The following is a 16939-nucleotide window of genomic DNA, read 5'->3' as shown; positions in this document are numbered from 1 at the left end:
AGACAGACAGAGACAGACAGACAGACAGACAGACAGACAGACAGACAGACAGACAGACAGACAGACAGATAGATAGATAGATAGATAGATAGATAGATAGATAGATAGATAGATAGATAGATAGATAGATAGATAGATAGATAGATAGATAGATAGATAGATAGATACACTCAAAGTCACCGAAGTTCAGTGAGAAATGCTTTGAATTTGATACATTTACGCATTAGCATCCGAAAAGCAAGAAGGCTTGGATGGTGTCTGCCGCTACTCAAGCCGCGTTGAGTGCACCACACTTACCTCCGACGACATTATGACAATAAGCACCATCAGCAAGCAGCGGCATCGCCAGGGGACTGGTATGGGGATTTCAACTAATATTTTTTTAGGTGTGCACACACACGTGGACATATAAAATCACATGAGCAAACATTCATAAACGGCGTCCAGCATTTTCCCCCTCTGCCTCCCTCAAGAACTTCAGAATGCGCCCCCTGATGTTCAGCTTAGCAGCGCACACAGAACATGTGGCGTTACTCTTTTGAAAGCGTACTGCATGCTTTTCAGATGACAACCCAAATCAAATACGGCGCCGTTCACTTCCACCTCGTCGTGCGGCATTGCATGTGCCGCGTAAGGTGCGCGGTTAGCGCAAAAAAATGGCGGCGGAGGATAAAAAAATGGTGCTATCTCCTGCAACTCCTGCAGTTTTCCCGACTCAGCATGACTCAGCGCCATCGGTGGAGAGGTGGGAACGACGGATGAAGAAGAAGTCGAGTAGAGACGAAAGCTCGAAGTGGCCGAAGAAGCAGGGGTAGCACGAGAATATTTTCATCAGGAGGGGGAGGGGGATGACAAGTGAGTTCCTTCAGGTGGGCAGGTAGGCTTGGAACAGATGCGCTGTTTTGAATATGCTTGGTCTATAGGGGGCGCACGCACCCTTAGTTAACTTCTGCTGTTTGGAAGAATGTGCAAAAGGGGGAAAAAGAAACAAACCACGGGAAAACCCGCCCAGAAAGTAGAGCAAATGTCCATGCAGACAGCGAAGACAGCCTGAGCACATTATGCCAGTAGCTACGCACCTATATAGAGATCGGCTCTACGCGGCAGCAAGGAGCCATGTGTCAGTGTAGCTGTGTGCGCTTGCTATCGCTCAGTAGCAGATCGATTCGTAGACGTCCATGTATACGTCGATAAACACTTGGACGAATCATTCGTTTAATCTGCCGCCGTGAGTGTCGGCAGCTGTTTGTTTGCTGTCATAGTTTCAAAATGTTCATTGGAATCGCGAGATTAGAACTTGGTGCCTACGGTGTATTTGTTGAGTTTGTAGCGTTATGCCGCTTTTCCAACAGATGCATAGTGACGAGGTTTGCTCATTTAATTTAAGTTTATGACTCATGAGCCACAACTTGTGCTTCGTGAGAAAACACATCTTGCAGATAGCAGACACTGTTATGCCTATCTCAGTCAAATAACATTGGCAGCCGTGTGCGGCAGAGGGAGTTTCGAAGCGAAGCCTGGGGTCATTTTCTCAGCCGCCCGTTTTTTCATACAGATTCCAGCGCACACCCTCTTCGGAGCGGCCGGCAACCGCTGTTCGACGTCGAACAGACGGCATGCTATCGTCCAATAGCCGACTGAAATCAAGAGCGGCATCTGCATCAGATGCGCATCTTGCGACGAGGGGTCACCACGTATTGGTCCCACCCTCTGTTGAGCCCAGAATTACACAATGAGCCACACTCGTGCAACAGTAACCAACGGGAGAAAGCAATTGCGTTTCATCACATACGTTCGAGCTGATGACAAGTGCTGACATGGGCGTGCACACAGGGGAGGGCACGGCGGGCAACTGCCTTCCTTAGTCACTCTAAAGGGGAGGGCCCAAAGTTTCACTCATATTTCAGGGGGAGAGCATTGCAAAAAGCATTTACCCCCCCCCCCCCTTTCAAAGGGGAACCCTGCACAGGCCTATGTGTGCTGACTTGACTCATTTCACCCATGCCATCCCTCCCAGTGTATTTTCCAGAGTGCTCATGGGGTCGAAAGAAAGCCCATAAAGCGCACGACAGGCTCCTGTAACACCGCCACGTTTCGACAGGAGGAGGAATAAACTTTATTATAAGAAATCAGCAGGTTCAGGTGGCCGGGCCTAGGCCTCCTATGAGGAGACGTCAAAACTTGCCTCGACAGACTCAACAAAGTTTCTCGATCGATTCGTGAGGCAATCCACTGCAATATTGAGGTCACTCAATCATCACGCCTACAGCGGTGTATAATTCACGTAATCCATCAGTGCATTGAAAAATATTCGTCAGTAATAACAGCACACCATGTGTGATTGCAAGGGAAGGCCAGTGCCAACTATCAACTGGAAATTTTAATGATGGAACAAAACTATCTTTGTTCACTTCTGCAATGTGCAATAAATATTAAAACTTGAAGAGATCAAATCAGGCTGTGAATGTCCTCGACACCATGGAAAACCTAGATGGTTCAGTCAGCACGGCTGTTTGCCGCATAAGCTCTGTCGTGTGCGGTTGGCTGGCAGCCAAGATGTCGAGAAAGGCGGACCATGTGTCAGCACTCTGTAACAAATTAAGATGAACAACATGAAGAATGTAACACTCGAAGTGATTGAAAACAAATCTTTATGATACCCATTTTCTTCAGGGCAACAAAGAGTGTTTAGAATCTCGCCAATCAGAGAATAATGAAATGGTAACACAGACAACGCTGTGAAATATATTTTCAATGATATTTTTTTAGAATGAATAGCGCTATAGAGGCCATACATGCAACACATGCCATAAACAGTGGAACGGTGGAAATCGGGTGCTCATTATAATCGAGGGCGCGGTAGAAACGAGTAAATACGGTAAGCACAGGCAAACGAAGAAGGCATTATGTACTGCATAGTTGTGTTTATCAACCTTGAGCTGCTGCGGTTAATCTTTCAATAGTGTGGTATGATAATGTGCTCTTGTCAAGTACATGCACACATGCACACAATAAAACGGCAGATATAGCCTAGAACGTATTTAAAATCAATTTTAAAATGCACGCCGCATGACTGAACAAGATGTGAAGCCCCTCGCGACACCGACATCTATGCAAACAAACGTACGTGACGAGTTTGTGTTGGCTGGTTGTTGCAGCATGCCTTGCACTTGCGCTACCTTTGATTTTCTCCTCCGTGCCTACGACTTCATGTGTGTGAGCTATCAGTGATGCACCCGGTCTCGCACACGGCGCCCACAACACAGTTTTGCACGGTCAAGTGGCTAGCTGGGCTTACCTTGTCCCCGGAAATGCCATAATGATGTCCAGGGGTGTTCACAAACAGTTGTTAATGCAGCACATGGGCTGGCTATGTCACCTACCTGGGCAATCTCGTGAGGCTCGATGTTGTGAGTTTGACAAAGTTTTGCAACAGCGTCCTTGACAGTAGGTTGCCACCACAGCGCCACGGGACAGTAAGTGTCGCTCAGAGAAACGCCCAATACTTCCAAGACTTTTGGTGACAACTTCGGGCCAACGGCACATGCACGCTTCCATTCACCAGCGAGTGCCAAGCCGAGCCAGCTCACTTGGTCGTGGAACTCGTTGGTCATTGCCTTCAACCAAGGCTGCTCAAAACACTCTCTTGCGTCTTCCATAAACTCCAGCAGGCTGCCAGAAAAACATAAAAACAAAAGAAATAGGAGATTAACATAGACCTGCTAATTTAAAAGTTGTAAATTACTATATATGAATGAGCAATGAACTAAGTATACTGTAAAAGCGGGTTAATTCAAACACGAGGTGGGCTATGAAATTGGTAAAGTTAAGCAGAGTTCCAATTGATTGTCGGGCTCTACAATGTACAAACAATGCCCCCACTGTGCAGGCAGAACCTAAACAAGTTACCTCTAAACTCGTTATCACAAATTAAGTGCTACAACAAGTTTGCGGCAGGTGATTTTGTTGATTAAGTTCATGGAGCTTTTAACAGTAAATAAAAATAATTCATCAGTCAATGATATGCCAGAAACAAATGCCATCATGCATTCGTGTGAGCAGTGAAACCTAATGCCAGAATATATAATGCTATTTATGCTCCAAAACATGCTTATTTCAATGGTTAATTTAACACAATAAAAATTGAAAGTGATCAGGGTCTCCCTTGACGTGTTCTTTGTGCGAGACTAAGGTTAATTTAACAAGAACAATCAATTATTTTCATATGCTTTCCTTTCTTCCATTGTGACCCAATGAGCACCATTTGTAACTTGCCCAAGAGCTCCAGCACAGCACTCCAAATCTAATCTCCTGAGAAATACTGCTCTTTCTTTGTTTTGCATCTTAATAAATTTAGTTTGGTTGGTTTTACAATACTTTGTGATCCCTCTGGGCAGACTTCTGTGTGAAGCGATGAAAACCAGGGGCTCCCGATTTAAATTATCTCTCATGGATGCCGGCCGACTTGTTCAAATGATCAGCAAACCACTAACATGCAGGTTCATGAAGTTCGTTCCCAAAGTGTCCAAGTAAGGAGTAAAAATGTGCTGCCATATCCACGAATTTAATGATGATGAGTGGGTGAAGCTCCGGAGGTAAAATTGGTAAACCATGAATTTTCCGTACGTTTTGCATCTTCGACTTTACTACAACGCTCCCCCTAGCGTACATTGCCACACTAAATCGAACCAATGCCTTCCACCAATGACACGAGCCTTATGTCACATCATTCCTGTTTTAAGAAATCTCGCATCTTTCACCATAAACTACAAGCACCGCCACCTAGTTTATAACATCTTGCATCTTTTCATCATCAGCTACAAGTACCACCATCTAGTGAACACTGCAAGAACTAAACGAGAGGTGGCTACATACAGGGGACGCACAGCCCACGCCTTATGGAGCTTCGCCCCTAAATTACTTCAGTTGCTGTGATACATTTCAATCACAAACGGGTTCACTGCGGCCCACAGGCCCTTCAACTGAACTGGCCTGAAAAATTAGGCTCTTTCAAAATTCGTCACTATAATCCATAATTGTATCTTTCCAAAATCAGTCTTTTCTTAAAGTGGAACTGAACTTAACATAAAAGCTACCGGCAATAACAAAGATGATTTTATATGTGAGCTCTAAAAATGGTGACATTTGAAAAGAATATTAAAAGTTGGCAGATGTGTCAACAGCAATTGTTTGGGGCACAAAAATTATTACAGCCGAGACCACATATAACGGCCCCATTTAAAGCAAACTTTCCCTTCGCGTGACCGCGAAAATATACATTAGTTCAATGGCACAAAATCGCACTTATAACGAATTTCTCCAAGCGCCGCTGATCGGTCACAGCGAACAAAACCGGCGGTCTGCTAACTTCCGGGAAACCAATTTCGACCACCGATCAGCCATCGGCGAGGTGAACATACATCCTTATCGTTAAACGCTGACCATGCCTCCGCGCCCCTCTAGATGCCGCTCTCCCCGACCACTTCTTGTACCGCAACCCTTCGTCCTTTGTTCCCCCGCTACTCTGAGCACCCCGCATTGCCAGACGAGACCCGCGTTTTCTCACTGCCACCGATGTTTCGAAGACCGGTGGACCATCTACCCTATTTTGGATCGCTAGTACTGTCGTTGGCATCGCCAGCCTGGAGTGACCAGACAATTCGCCAACATCGTCGGCCACCGACTGTGTCCAATAGTCTGCGCCTAGTGCACACGCGCATGCTACCCCACCGACTCTTATAATTTGCGATGCGTTTTGTGTTTAGGACTTGTTCTCGCTCACTTTGCACTCAACTCAGCAAGCCTTCCGCGCACGTGCGGAAGCGCGAAAACAGCTATTAATTTGCGCGGAATGAATCGCGAAGTATGAAGTTCGTGAGGCCACGAAAACCCGCCGATGCAACAAAACGATTTTTTGAACACGGCCGCCGATTATTCAAACACCGCCGTGAGCAACAATCCAGGCGGCCATGCACTCTTCCCAAGATTTAAAGACTTTCTTGGGGACTTTCGACACAAAAATTTTGGTCTGTCTGTCTGTACAGTTGTCTGTTTGTTCACTCTTAACGGCACCGGATACTTGAACGGCCGACCCCATACGCAGCGCCAACCAATGTTGCTCAAGGTTTAGCGTTCATACTTGTGCAATTGTCAATTAAAAAGCAATTATTGCACATGTCTGGGGCACCATAACAATACGCATGTGTAGTGGGTTAAGGAACGTTCGTCACTATGTTTGTTGATAGCGGACGAGAAAGGATTAACATGAACTTTTTATTTCATGGCATGGGTGGAACGGCTGGTGACGCACGGATACGCTACCGTGTGCAGCGCCGTTGAGTCGGACGTTGCGGCCAACCCAGCAGTCAGGGTCGCAACTCCGGAGGTCCAGGATCAGGCCACGGCTCACGAGGACCACACCCGGTAGGCCTCGCCCACGAACCTGCTGCCGGCCACTGCACCCAGGCAGGAGCCGTTCGGCAGGTCTCGGCCTTGGACCTTGAACAGACACACCGGAGTTCGACCTGGCCGACACGTACGGGTCTCACGTCCGGCTCAGGAACGCTGCCAGGAACTTGTCCTCTCGAGCGGCGCACCGCTTCCTCTGCCTTCGTGGCCTCAACCCTCGAGCTCTCTTTTCCGCACGTTCCTTCTTCTTGGCCAGGGCACCGCCAGGTACCCTCGGGTGCACACTGCAGCTCATGAGCTCGCGGCCCACGTCCGAGTCTGGCGCGTCGCTCGGTATGGCTCGGCACCGCTCGGCGATCCTCGATTCAGCCAGAACTCCCCTGGCACCTGGATCCTCGGCCATCCTGAACCTCGCCCCGCTCCGTGCTCCTCTGTGCGCACTCCCGCGTCTCGCCCGGCAGAACATCTCGCTCGTCCCTTGCCGAAGTGCGACGCTCTGGTGACACCGGCGCTTGATAGCATGGGTGCGGCCACGGAGCAGTCAACCCGCATCGGAGACGCGATGCTCCATGCGGGGCATGGCCAGCCCGTCCAGCGAAGAGTGTGCGCCGAGACGCGATGCTCGACGCAACCGCGACCATTAGCCAGGCCGCGTTCATCGCTGTGTCGAACGGCTGACCGTGGAGATGCCTCGCCGAGATCCGCGATGCCCTCGGCAAGGAAGAGAACAGCAGGCCAGGCCGCGCCCCGAGATGCAGTACTCGTGCCGGCAACGCCGCCCCAGCTGGTAGTTGGACGGCAGTTGCGTGGACGGCCGCGTTCCCTGGCCGGAACCTGGATCGCCTGCGTCCGACGCTTCGGCCCGCTGTCTCCCGTCTGCCGCTGCTTCGGCTCGTCCCCAGCCACAAAGCCCACTGCCACGTGATGGTCGCCCGTGACCCAATCGTGGCACGCCACCTCTATGGGCCACCACAGGTCATCAGGTGATTCACTGACATTCACGCGCACATTACACGCGCCTTGCCCCGCACTTCCGTCGTTGTCGTTTTCTTCACTCATCACAGCATGTATTCTGCATGTGCGTCTTTTACTAAAAAAAGGCATACATAAGTTATCTTAAGGACCGTAGCGCTTATCACGATGCGCTGGCCATGTAACGCTTGCACGAAAAGGCGAGCGTTTCCAACTCTTTGCTAAGACGAGACGGTGTGGCACCTACCCGTCACCTTGCGTTCTACACCTTATCACCTCTGAGACGGGCGCACACACCCATCTCAGAGCCACGCGCTTTGTTTTCCAATAAAACTGCCAGATGGCGCTCATGTCTCACGTGTGACATGACCTGATGCACTTGTTTGCCTCAGCTGCACGCTCGAGGCACTCTAACGCAGCGCCTCCGGAATACCCTTCACGGATTTTCTTGCACAGAACATCGAATAAATGTTTTGTTCATTCTCTCCCCATGCAAGACTATCGTCTTCGACGAAATTCGCAGATTAACATGCAGACACGGGGCCATTTTTTCTACGCACGAGTTTCGCGGACCTTTCAAGCAAGCTACTCAACCTGCCTCCTTCCCGTGTGTTCCGTGTGACTGGAAACCCGTGTGACTGAAAACGAGCCCAGAGCTATTCTACATGTTCTGGCATGTGTGTCGTGTGTGCGCGTCTTGCTTGCTATTGGTGTGTGTGTGTGGTCATGATGGCCGACGGGAGGACTAGCATGCTTTTTCCTGCCGTTCACACGTCAAAAGTATGACCACTTGGCTTGGCTTCAGCATAATCCGCGCATTATGTACCGCATTGCGGAGCGCTTGCTCATAGCTGTTGACCACCTGGCAGCCAACTTGCCGCTTCGGGCGTCGCGGTATTCAGCTGTGGAGATGCTGAACATTCCGTGGGCGGCGGTGATGGCTACATGCGTACGAAACTGTTTTCGCGAGGCCGACTTCGTCGACGTCAAGCCCGATGTTGAGCCTGAAGCTTCCGAAAAGGACCACTGCGGCAGCGATTTGTGGCAGCGCGTCGTCGACTCCGACCTGGGAGAGCGGGTGGGACATCTGTTGCGATGGTTTAATTACGGCCGATGATGATGATGCTGACACTGCGGAACCGTGGACGGATTAGGGTATTGTGAATAAAGTGCGTGGCGAGAGCGATTTGGAGGAATCGGATTGCGAGAACGACGAAACTTTGTATCCAGTTCCTCATGCAGCTCATGCCACGGGCCTCGGCGAACGAGCACACTGCCGTTTTAAATGAACTTGAGACCGCCCTTATCGCTTGTGCTCTTCGAAACACATGCATCACGGACTTTTTGGGACAAAAAAAGTTTGTTTTCACTCGCAAATTCTGTTAAAAGCTGCGTTTCATTTACTACGAACTTTGGGATACAGCGAACGGATGCCGCGTCATGCTCAGGTTTGTTATAAGCGGGCTCGACTTACTTATATTATCTCTCCCTTGTAGGCTGTAGATGCAATCACAGGCTATTCTAGGTTTTTAAAGCATCTTACCTGCCGCCATGACATGTTCTACATTATGACATGATTACGAGTGGCACCACCAACTTTCAACTATGTTGTGAGAATGGAAAGGGCTCCTGTTTCTTTCAGACTTCACAGCTTACGTACTGCAATTGGTTGGTTGAGCTACTGGCAATATCAATCAATGAGAATACAACAGAACATCTATTGCATTGAACACTGAATTCACAGCAAGCACTATAAACAACCACAACCTGGTGATAGTCTCATGTAAGTGAAAAGCTGTCGAACACCTGAGGAAGAGAATATGGCTACGTGGTAACGCTGCCACTTCTTGCTACTTTTCCTGTAAACAAAAATTCCGCCCTTTCGCCAATGAAGAGTGTATCAAAGTACACTTATTCTTCTTGAATGCAGCAAGGCCTTGTTGTGCCCAAGTACAGTTATGTTTCTACGAATACAACACGGCCATGTTACACAGCAGATTACTTTTTTTTCAGGCTCTTTCCAACTACTCACCTTAAGCAGGTTCTGCTGAGTCCATCGATGAGAAGCGGATTGCGTGAGAAGACTGGAAGCATTATAAACTGCCACTTGGGCAGGCCCATGAGTGCGACTCCCGATTTCCTGAACATATTCAGTCTCTATAGTAGAATATTAAGAGGAAAAGACAGAAGGCAAAAGTTGACAGAGTGTTTTGAAAGCAAAATTCGAACGGCTGGTCAGCGTAAAGCTCGAAGCATAGGCCGTCACCATCATGTTTGCAAACATTATTTTTTGTGATTTTACTTACTTATGGCTGAGGTAAACGATGGCAATTGTGTCTGACGTGCCGGACAACCACTTGCGATGAGCGCAAGTGAAACGCACGGTCGCCGTACTGCACCTATTCCATTTAGTAATGTGTGTTATTACCGCTAAGTTCTCTGTGCAGCAGTTCAGCTCCGTTCGTAAACGTTATTCGAGCCGCATGAGTCCTCCTGCAAGTTTGTCACGTGCCAGCGTTGCACATAATAACTCAGCTTTCACGCAGTACAATAGAACAGCGTGGCACAGCCTGGCGTGCCCTCACAGTGCTATTAAGTACATGGGCAATAAATCTTAAAATCTCACAGTCCACAACGCATTTTGCCAGGTATGCACGACTTCTTCCTTAGTGTACTGTTTACAAACTGCACTGCTAAACGAACTGCGATACAGTGGAAAAACAGCAGCAGCGTCTGAGCTTTCTGCCAAGGAATAGTGGACTGCAGACTCAAGATAACTTTGCCAGATGCCCTTACGTTCTTTCAGCACTATAAAAAAGAATATGAGTTAAACTGCAAGGACAGTGAATTCACAGCAAATCTAGCTACAGCATGAACTTCACAGAAGTGTCCGTGGGTCACTTGGTTCCTGTGGCATACAATAACTAGCCTTCATGCCGGTTTCTCAAACATAGTCAGGGCGGATAACTGAACAACTTTGCTCCAAGTGCGTAGTTCTTATAGTTATTGGCACAGTTTACAACACAGATTAAATGCATACAGGCCATTGTGAAGCATTGCTAACAATTTGATGTGGCTGTGCTCATGGGTTAGCTGCTGCACGGAGCACGCCAATTCCTTTCGTTCACTCCCACACCGTGGCACCACAGGCTCAGTGCACGTTTCCCAGAGCAGTGGGGCAGTGGACAAGGATTGGAAAGGTAAGGCATAGCATAGCCATGTATAGCATCACGCAGGCAGTACCTTGTGCAGCACAGCCATATAAGTGTGGCATAGTAAGGTTGCGAGAAAGAGAAGTGAGAAAGAGAAGGGAGCAGAGGGTAAGAGAGAGAAAGTATCACATAGCCATATACGGTGCTATGAAGGCAGAACCATGTACACCACAAGCATGTACAGTAATTCTAAAAGATTTACTGCAACACAAACTCCACAAAAATATACCAAAATTACATAGATGTTTTGCAACCTATGCAGTTAGCATTCCTAGTGCCACACGCACTTCTTGTTTTCACTCTTGCTGTATTTGGTTTACGCCCACAAAGACTGTCAGCAATGGTCAGTGCAAACTGCAACTCGGTGTTCTAGAAGCTCAATGTTCTATAGGATCGTTTTGTCAAGATTACGTGCACAACACGGACATTAAAGATTATTCTTAAATTTACATGGCCGCTAGCGATAACGCTGGTATATTTGATGGCACATGTATACTAAATGCCGACACGCGTAACGGCCTGTCATTTGATAGAAAGCCGATGCTCTGATTGATTGATTTGTGGGGTTTAACGTCCCAAAACCACCATATGATTATGAGAGACACCGTAGTGGAGGGCTCCGGAAATTTTGACCACCTGGGGTTCGTTAACGTGCACCCAAATCTGAGCACACGGGCCTCGACATTTCCGCCTCCATCGGAAAGCCGATGCTCTGTTCGCTAGTAACAGTGCCAGTGTGTAGCTGTAATCTGACTTTCTGTTTCCTGGCCACAAGTTTGGCCATATAAAAAGTTTCATATTCGACATACCGTCTGCTGCCTTCATGAACGTCCCGACCACGTGACAGTGACACGTGGCATACACTGACAACAAACGAGCGAAGGTCGCCCACTCCACTGCCAGTTACATAAGTCCTTATGTTAATTCCTAGTAAGAGGCCACGGTTGTTGCTGCAAGCCGATTTATCGCAACGTATGAACAACAATTCCAGGAATTTTTTTTCTCAGTTTTGTTTCTAAACAAGCATCGTCACATTGTTAAGTCGAAGGTATACACTGTTGTACAGCAATGTTCAACAAGCTCTGTCTTGGAATGCATGACATAGGTAGCATTAGCAATGTCCCCTCTGTGTTCTTTGAGTGTTGTTATTCTTTTCTATCCTGTTTTGCCTATGTAAGTATCGCTGCAATCCTTACATTGTACATTGTAAACGACCCCGCTTATATCGTTCGCAGGTGTATAGTCTTTGGGCTTAGCGGACTTGTGTCCCAAGGTACAATAAGGCTTGAAAATAGTTTCTATGGCCAGCAGATGCAAGACTATCCTAACAAAGCCTGATGTACCTCGAACGTAAGGAATAGACCCAATGGGTGTCTGCTTTCTTCGCGACATGCTCCTTCTTCCTTTTCGCATGCTCTCCTGGGTGTCATCAATAAATGTCCTGGAATAATGCTTCATGTCACCGCAACTATGATTAGAGCACACCACATCACCAAGTGACACGATCGTCCTGACAACAAACTGTTTGTGTTCAGCCAGGTGACGAGATTGAAAGGACGATGACGAGATTGAATGTCAGATTGCTTCTGGTAGGCTGTCGTTTCCACCCTGCCATTGTCACCCCTATGTACAATCATTGACAGGCTACAGTACTCTTGACAATAAAGACCGAGTTTTTACGAAGCAGCAGTCATTAGAAGCCTTAATAAAATACGTGGAAGAAGTTGTGTTTGTACTGCGGACGTCGACTGCAACTACGTGCACTGCTCAAGTCGGATACCGTCAGCTATAGGACAAGATTTGACCTCGTGTAGGAGCAGTGATATGTCAGATCACAGGCTCACCATGTGGTAAAGCTCGAAGATGGGCACCATAATCTCGACGAGCCTGTCCGGGTGAAATTCCACTAGTGCCATGCCGATGCGGTTAAGTTCCGATACAAGGTGTGTTAATGCCTTCACGGTTCCCTCGCCGTAGGTCCTGTCAAACACAAAACCCCTGCAAGAGGACAACAGAGTTTTACAGACAAGCTTACCAGAAGAAATGACAAATGACCATGCAGCACACATTACACTACAAATGACTGTCAAATTATTTCATCAAAACATGGAATCTAAAGAGAATTCCAGCACGACAATATAATCAATTGGTAGTTTTAGTGTTGCACTGTAACACATACAGCTGGACAGCCATAGCATTTAAACACAGTGAAATACAGGATTTCAGACTTTAATCTTACCCACTGCCTCCTAGATACTTGCCTTACCTGTTACTAAATTTGGCTTCGGTTTTGAGACGTCCTTGAATGAAACATGGACCCACGTTTTAGGAGTCCCAAGCAGGAAATTAGCAAATAATTGATCCATTTCACTTTCAGAGAAACTGGCCATAGCATAAAATTGAAGTGTGTCTTCATTAAATCAGTTTTCCACCTACGTTTCATAATGATGTAAATTTAAGTTTAGTGGAACGAAAGTTGGTTTACTTAATATACACAATCATTACTATTATCACTATGACAAACAAGATGCACAGTTCTCTGGATGGCAACAGTGCATTTGTTGTCCTGCATCTATCACATGATACCTCAAAGTGAAATAACAAAATGGTAGTCCATGCCAGGCCACTTTGCTAGTCCCTCCTGCAATGCGCTAACTTCTCTGAAAATACAAAGAACACGACACACAATTAGCTTGTTGCCGCTTGCTGAATAACTGATAACTGATTATCTGAAAGTGCAGTCATAATCTGGCTTAAGGCACTGTCATCATTCACATGCTGCCCTTAAGTCCGCAACTTGGCATGCGCCGTGAAGTTTCCTACAATGTGCCATCCACGGTGCCCTTCTTGTGATGCTGCTTGCTACAACTAAGCATTTAGGAATACAGTTTTCGTTTTCGTTGCATAGACCGGACCACCCCTTCAGATAAATTTTTAAATCTTTTTTTGATGAATTTCATAGAAAAACACAACACACAGAAATGCAAGCGATAGGATCGGATGAATGCTGAAAGAACTCACTGCGATCCACTCTCCTCACATTAAAACTTTTCTGGGCCGGGTCGAAAATAGAACATTTCGATTAGAGATGACATTCACTTTGCCTCGAGAGCAGTGAAGTTGTATGCTGCAGCTGCTATGGTAACCATTACTGCACTAACCAATGGTGTCAGGCAAGTGCAAGATGGACCAGCTAAGTTTTAATTATTGGGTTAAGCAAATTGCAATATTGAAATAATGAAAGTCTGGCTGCCCCAGAAATGTATTGTAGCGAATCGGGATAACTAACCATAACCACTACGGCCAGTGCAAACCAGACGAGACAGCAAGAAGTGCATGATAACACAGGCTCTAACAGCACCTGCGTTGTGTGGTTTCTTCCACCTCTTGTCTTGTTTGCAATGGCCATCGTGGATAGAAATGTATGGCTGCCAGCTGAGACCTTAGCTTGTGATTAAACAAATTGGTGGGCAACGACCTTCTACTATCATGTTTCGAATGGTGTACCATCTAGTTATTAAACTGTTTCATATTTATTTGGCATAGTAATATAATAGCACATTTTTGTGGCATTCATTGCATCACATGACAACTAAGTGTAAATAGCATGACCCGAAAGATTTTTGTCCGATCACAGAGAACTATTAGGGGATATGAAATGTGAAGTGCAATACAAAAAGTCTAAAGCTATTGCATGCTACATCTCGTGAATTAGTGTGAATACACTCAAAACTCATTATAACAAAGTTGCATCTTACACAAAAGAAGAGTTTGGTATAGCCAAAACTTCGTTATAAATGTATATTTCAGGCACTATAATTATTGCGAGACTACTTTTCATTTACTTTGCTTATGACCAATATTTTGTTATAACCGGGTTTGTTATATCGAGGTGTGAGACTAGTGCTACAGAGTAAAAAATGTTTGTTGGCTGCACTTGTTAAAGACTTTTCTGTGCTGTTCGCCCTATGACTGTTTCCTAGCTACACCTCACAACTGAGAAGCTACGTCAAAGAAATGACACCCTGAGCACGACCGGTAGTTTGCCGTAATCTAAAAGTGGTCCTATGCATTCACGAGATCCACCGTTTGGTGGTAAAATGAGATAGTACTATGCATGAAATGAAAGAGAGAATCACTGCATAGCTGCACAAGCATGCCTTGAAAGCTTCAGAACCAGAGAGAGCACAGACCTGCACCCTTGAGAGCGGGGTACCTCCACCAGACACCAGAAACGACACAGCTCGGTGAGGCATCGAAATATGCTAACCTGCAAGATAGCACAATACGTGACAAGTGCTATTAAGTCACTGAGATACTTTATCTAGAGCTTATGTAATGGCCACGTGTTAAAGTACACTTGCAAAGCAAAGAACTTTGAGCCAGACATCTCTGAGCCACCAGGTAGTGTTTCCCGACATTATGCAAAGTCTTGCCTGCATCTTATTAAGGCGATATAGTTCCTTTACAAAAGCCTCGTGGAAACAAAGAAACAACCCAATATTACAACCCTTTAATTATTGGAGTACAAATGATTGATTGATACTTTCATTAGCAATGTTCCAACCTCCCAAAACAGCACCAGGCCTAGGAGAGATACTATTGTTGTGGGCTTCAGATTAACTTTTCACCACCTGGGAATTTTACCCCATGTGATGGGTTAAGCAGCTTATCATTCCTTTCACATTTTGTATTCGCCATTGCACATGCCTATTTTCCTTGGATGATGACACTTTGTGCAATAAAGATTCAGTAAGGCATCGACACATCGATGTGAGCTTTTACAGTGTTCTCGTTTTATTTGCTCTGAAGGTTAAAAGCGAACCGTGGTTAGTGAGCCTCGAATTCAGCTTTCTTAAATAGCTTACAAACAACAACCACTGCCCCACCTGCTTTTCAAGGCTCTGGAAGAAGAACAGCTGCATGAGTGGCTCCCAGATGCAAGAGAAAAAGTGGTCAGGAGAGGTCAGTGAAACGTTGGACACAAGAGCCAGGATCTGCTCCCAGTAATGATCACCATTCCACGTTGCCACACAGTTCATAAGCCACTTATCTACGGCAGGTGGATTCTCCTGAACAAAAAAAAAAAACAGAAAACCACCAGCATTTATGGATTACCACAGGACGCATGGTTCGGCACTGTAACTACTATGCACACGACATCAATCTCATCTCGACTTCAAATATTAATACAGTTCTAGAAAGAGGTTCTCCAAGACAACGTTCAGATCATACTTTTCACAACCAATTTCAAACTTTATATGACATACCTTTTTATATACACAAATGACAAAGATCAGTTAAAGCAACTCAGTACTGTAATTGTGCATATGACATGAATCTCAGCTTCACAAGTAGCAACAATCAGTTGAAGAAAACAACCATTAATACAACTTGTTCATAATTATAATACAATGGACATGCTATAATTTAAACTCCGATGCTATTTTGTACTCTTGGTTAATTCCAATGAATTTCAAACCTTTGGTTGGCCTGCTAAATTTTCAACAAGTTTAAAAGGTGTTCATTCAACGTTCGCCAACTGGCCCATTCTGCTTATTTAAATTTTTGTTCATCCTTACTTATCCACTTGCTGGAAAAGCTAGCTGCCTTTGTTTTTTTTTTTTTCAACAGAGCATTTAGGCTCATATACAGTGGACACTCATTATAAGGAACTTTGAAGGAACCAAGAAAATCCATTTCATTTTACAGGAGCTCCATTTACTAAGAGGCAAACAGAGGTACAGTTTAACCATTTTATAAGAGTCATGCACCATACAGCAATTCCTCTCTTTCATGTGAAGTGTCTCTTATAACCGAGTATTACATATAAATAATCTGATCAACACCTATTTCAATGTAGGCACACTGGCGTGTATTACACCCATTTGGCTCTTACATCAGCGTGGAAGTGTACTGACTGCGAGCATGAAAACAATCATTATGATAGCAGTCATTTCATTATAGTAGCAGTTTCACTTATAGGATATAAATTTACTGAGGGAACACTCTATTATTCAAAAAGCCGCAAAAATGCCAATTCCCTGCCTGCAATTTCCAGTGGTCAAAACCATGAGCAAAAATAGTAGCAAAAAATATACACAAGGACACCGGAAAAAAGATGTAATAATCAGCAACCTGTGCTTTTTCTGGTATTTTACACACAGTTATGCTCCTTCTTGCAATTAATAATTCAGTGTTCTGATAATTCAAGTTAAACTCTGATATCCCCAGAATTGAAAGTGCGAATAATCGAGAATCTGCCAAATCTGGGATGAAGGACTGTTTATGTGAATGGCAAATAAAACAGATAAAGTTAACAGCAAAGCTTGTAGAAAGCTATCAAC

General features: G+C 45.7%; 1 protein-coding gene across 2 annotated transcripts in view; it reads right to left on the bottom strand.

Moving 5' to 3' along the window:
* Positions 1 to 2341: 2341 nt before the first annotated feature.
* LOC142796468 (uncharacterized) overlaps positions 2342 to 16939 on the bottom strand; it is a 39308-nt gene continuing 24710 nt past the window's right edge. Inside the window, exons 11-16 of one of the 2 annotated variants that reach the window (XM_075887176.1) lie at positions 15482 to 15664; positions 14786 to 14862; positions 12437 to 12590; positions 9413 to 9537; positions 3384 to 3672; positions 2342 to 2588 (exon numbers count right to left, since the gene is read on the bottom strand). In XM_075887176.1, coding sequence (XP_075743291.1) covers positions 2454 to 2588; positions 3384 to 3672; positions 9413 to 9537; positions 12437 to 12590; positions 14786 to 14862; positions 15482 to 15664 — 963 coding nt within the window. In that variant the 3' untranslated portion in view covers positions 2342 to 2453. Of the gene's footprint in view, positions 2589 to 3383; positions 3673 to 9412; positions 9538 to 12436; positions 12591 to 14785; positions 14863 to 15481; positions 15665 to 16939 lie in introns of those variants that run through there. The other variant, XM_075887177.1, reaches the window with a different exon arrangement.

The sequence above is a fragment of the Rhipicephalus microplus genome, chromosome 2 (assembly GCF_043290135.1).
Source record: "Rhipicephalus microplus isolate Deutch F79 chromosome 2, USDA_Rmic, whole genome shotgun sequence".
Lineage (NCBI taxonomy): Eukaryota > Metazoa > Arthropoda > Arachnida > Ixodida > Ixodidae > Rhipicephalus > Rhipicephalus microplus.
Note: the sequence above shows the minus strand (reverse complement) of the source record. Positions and strands in the feature narration are given on the sequence as shown.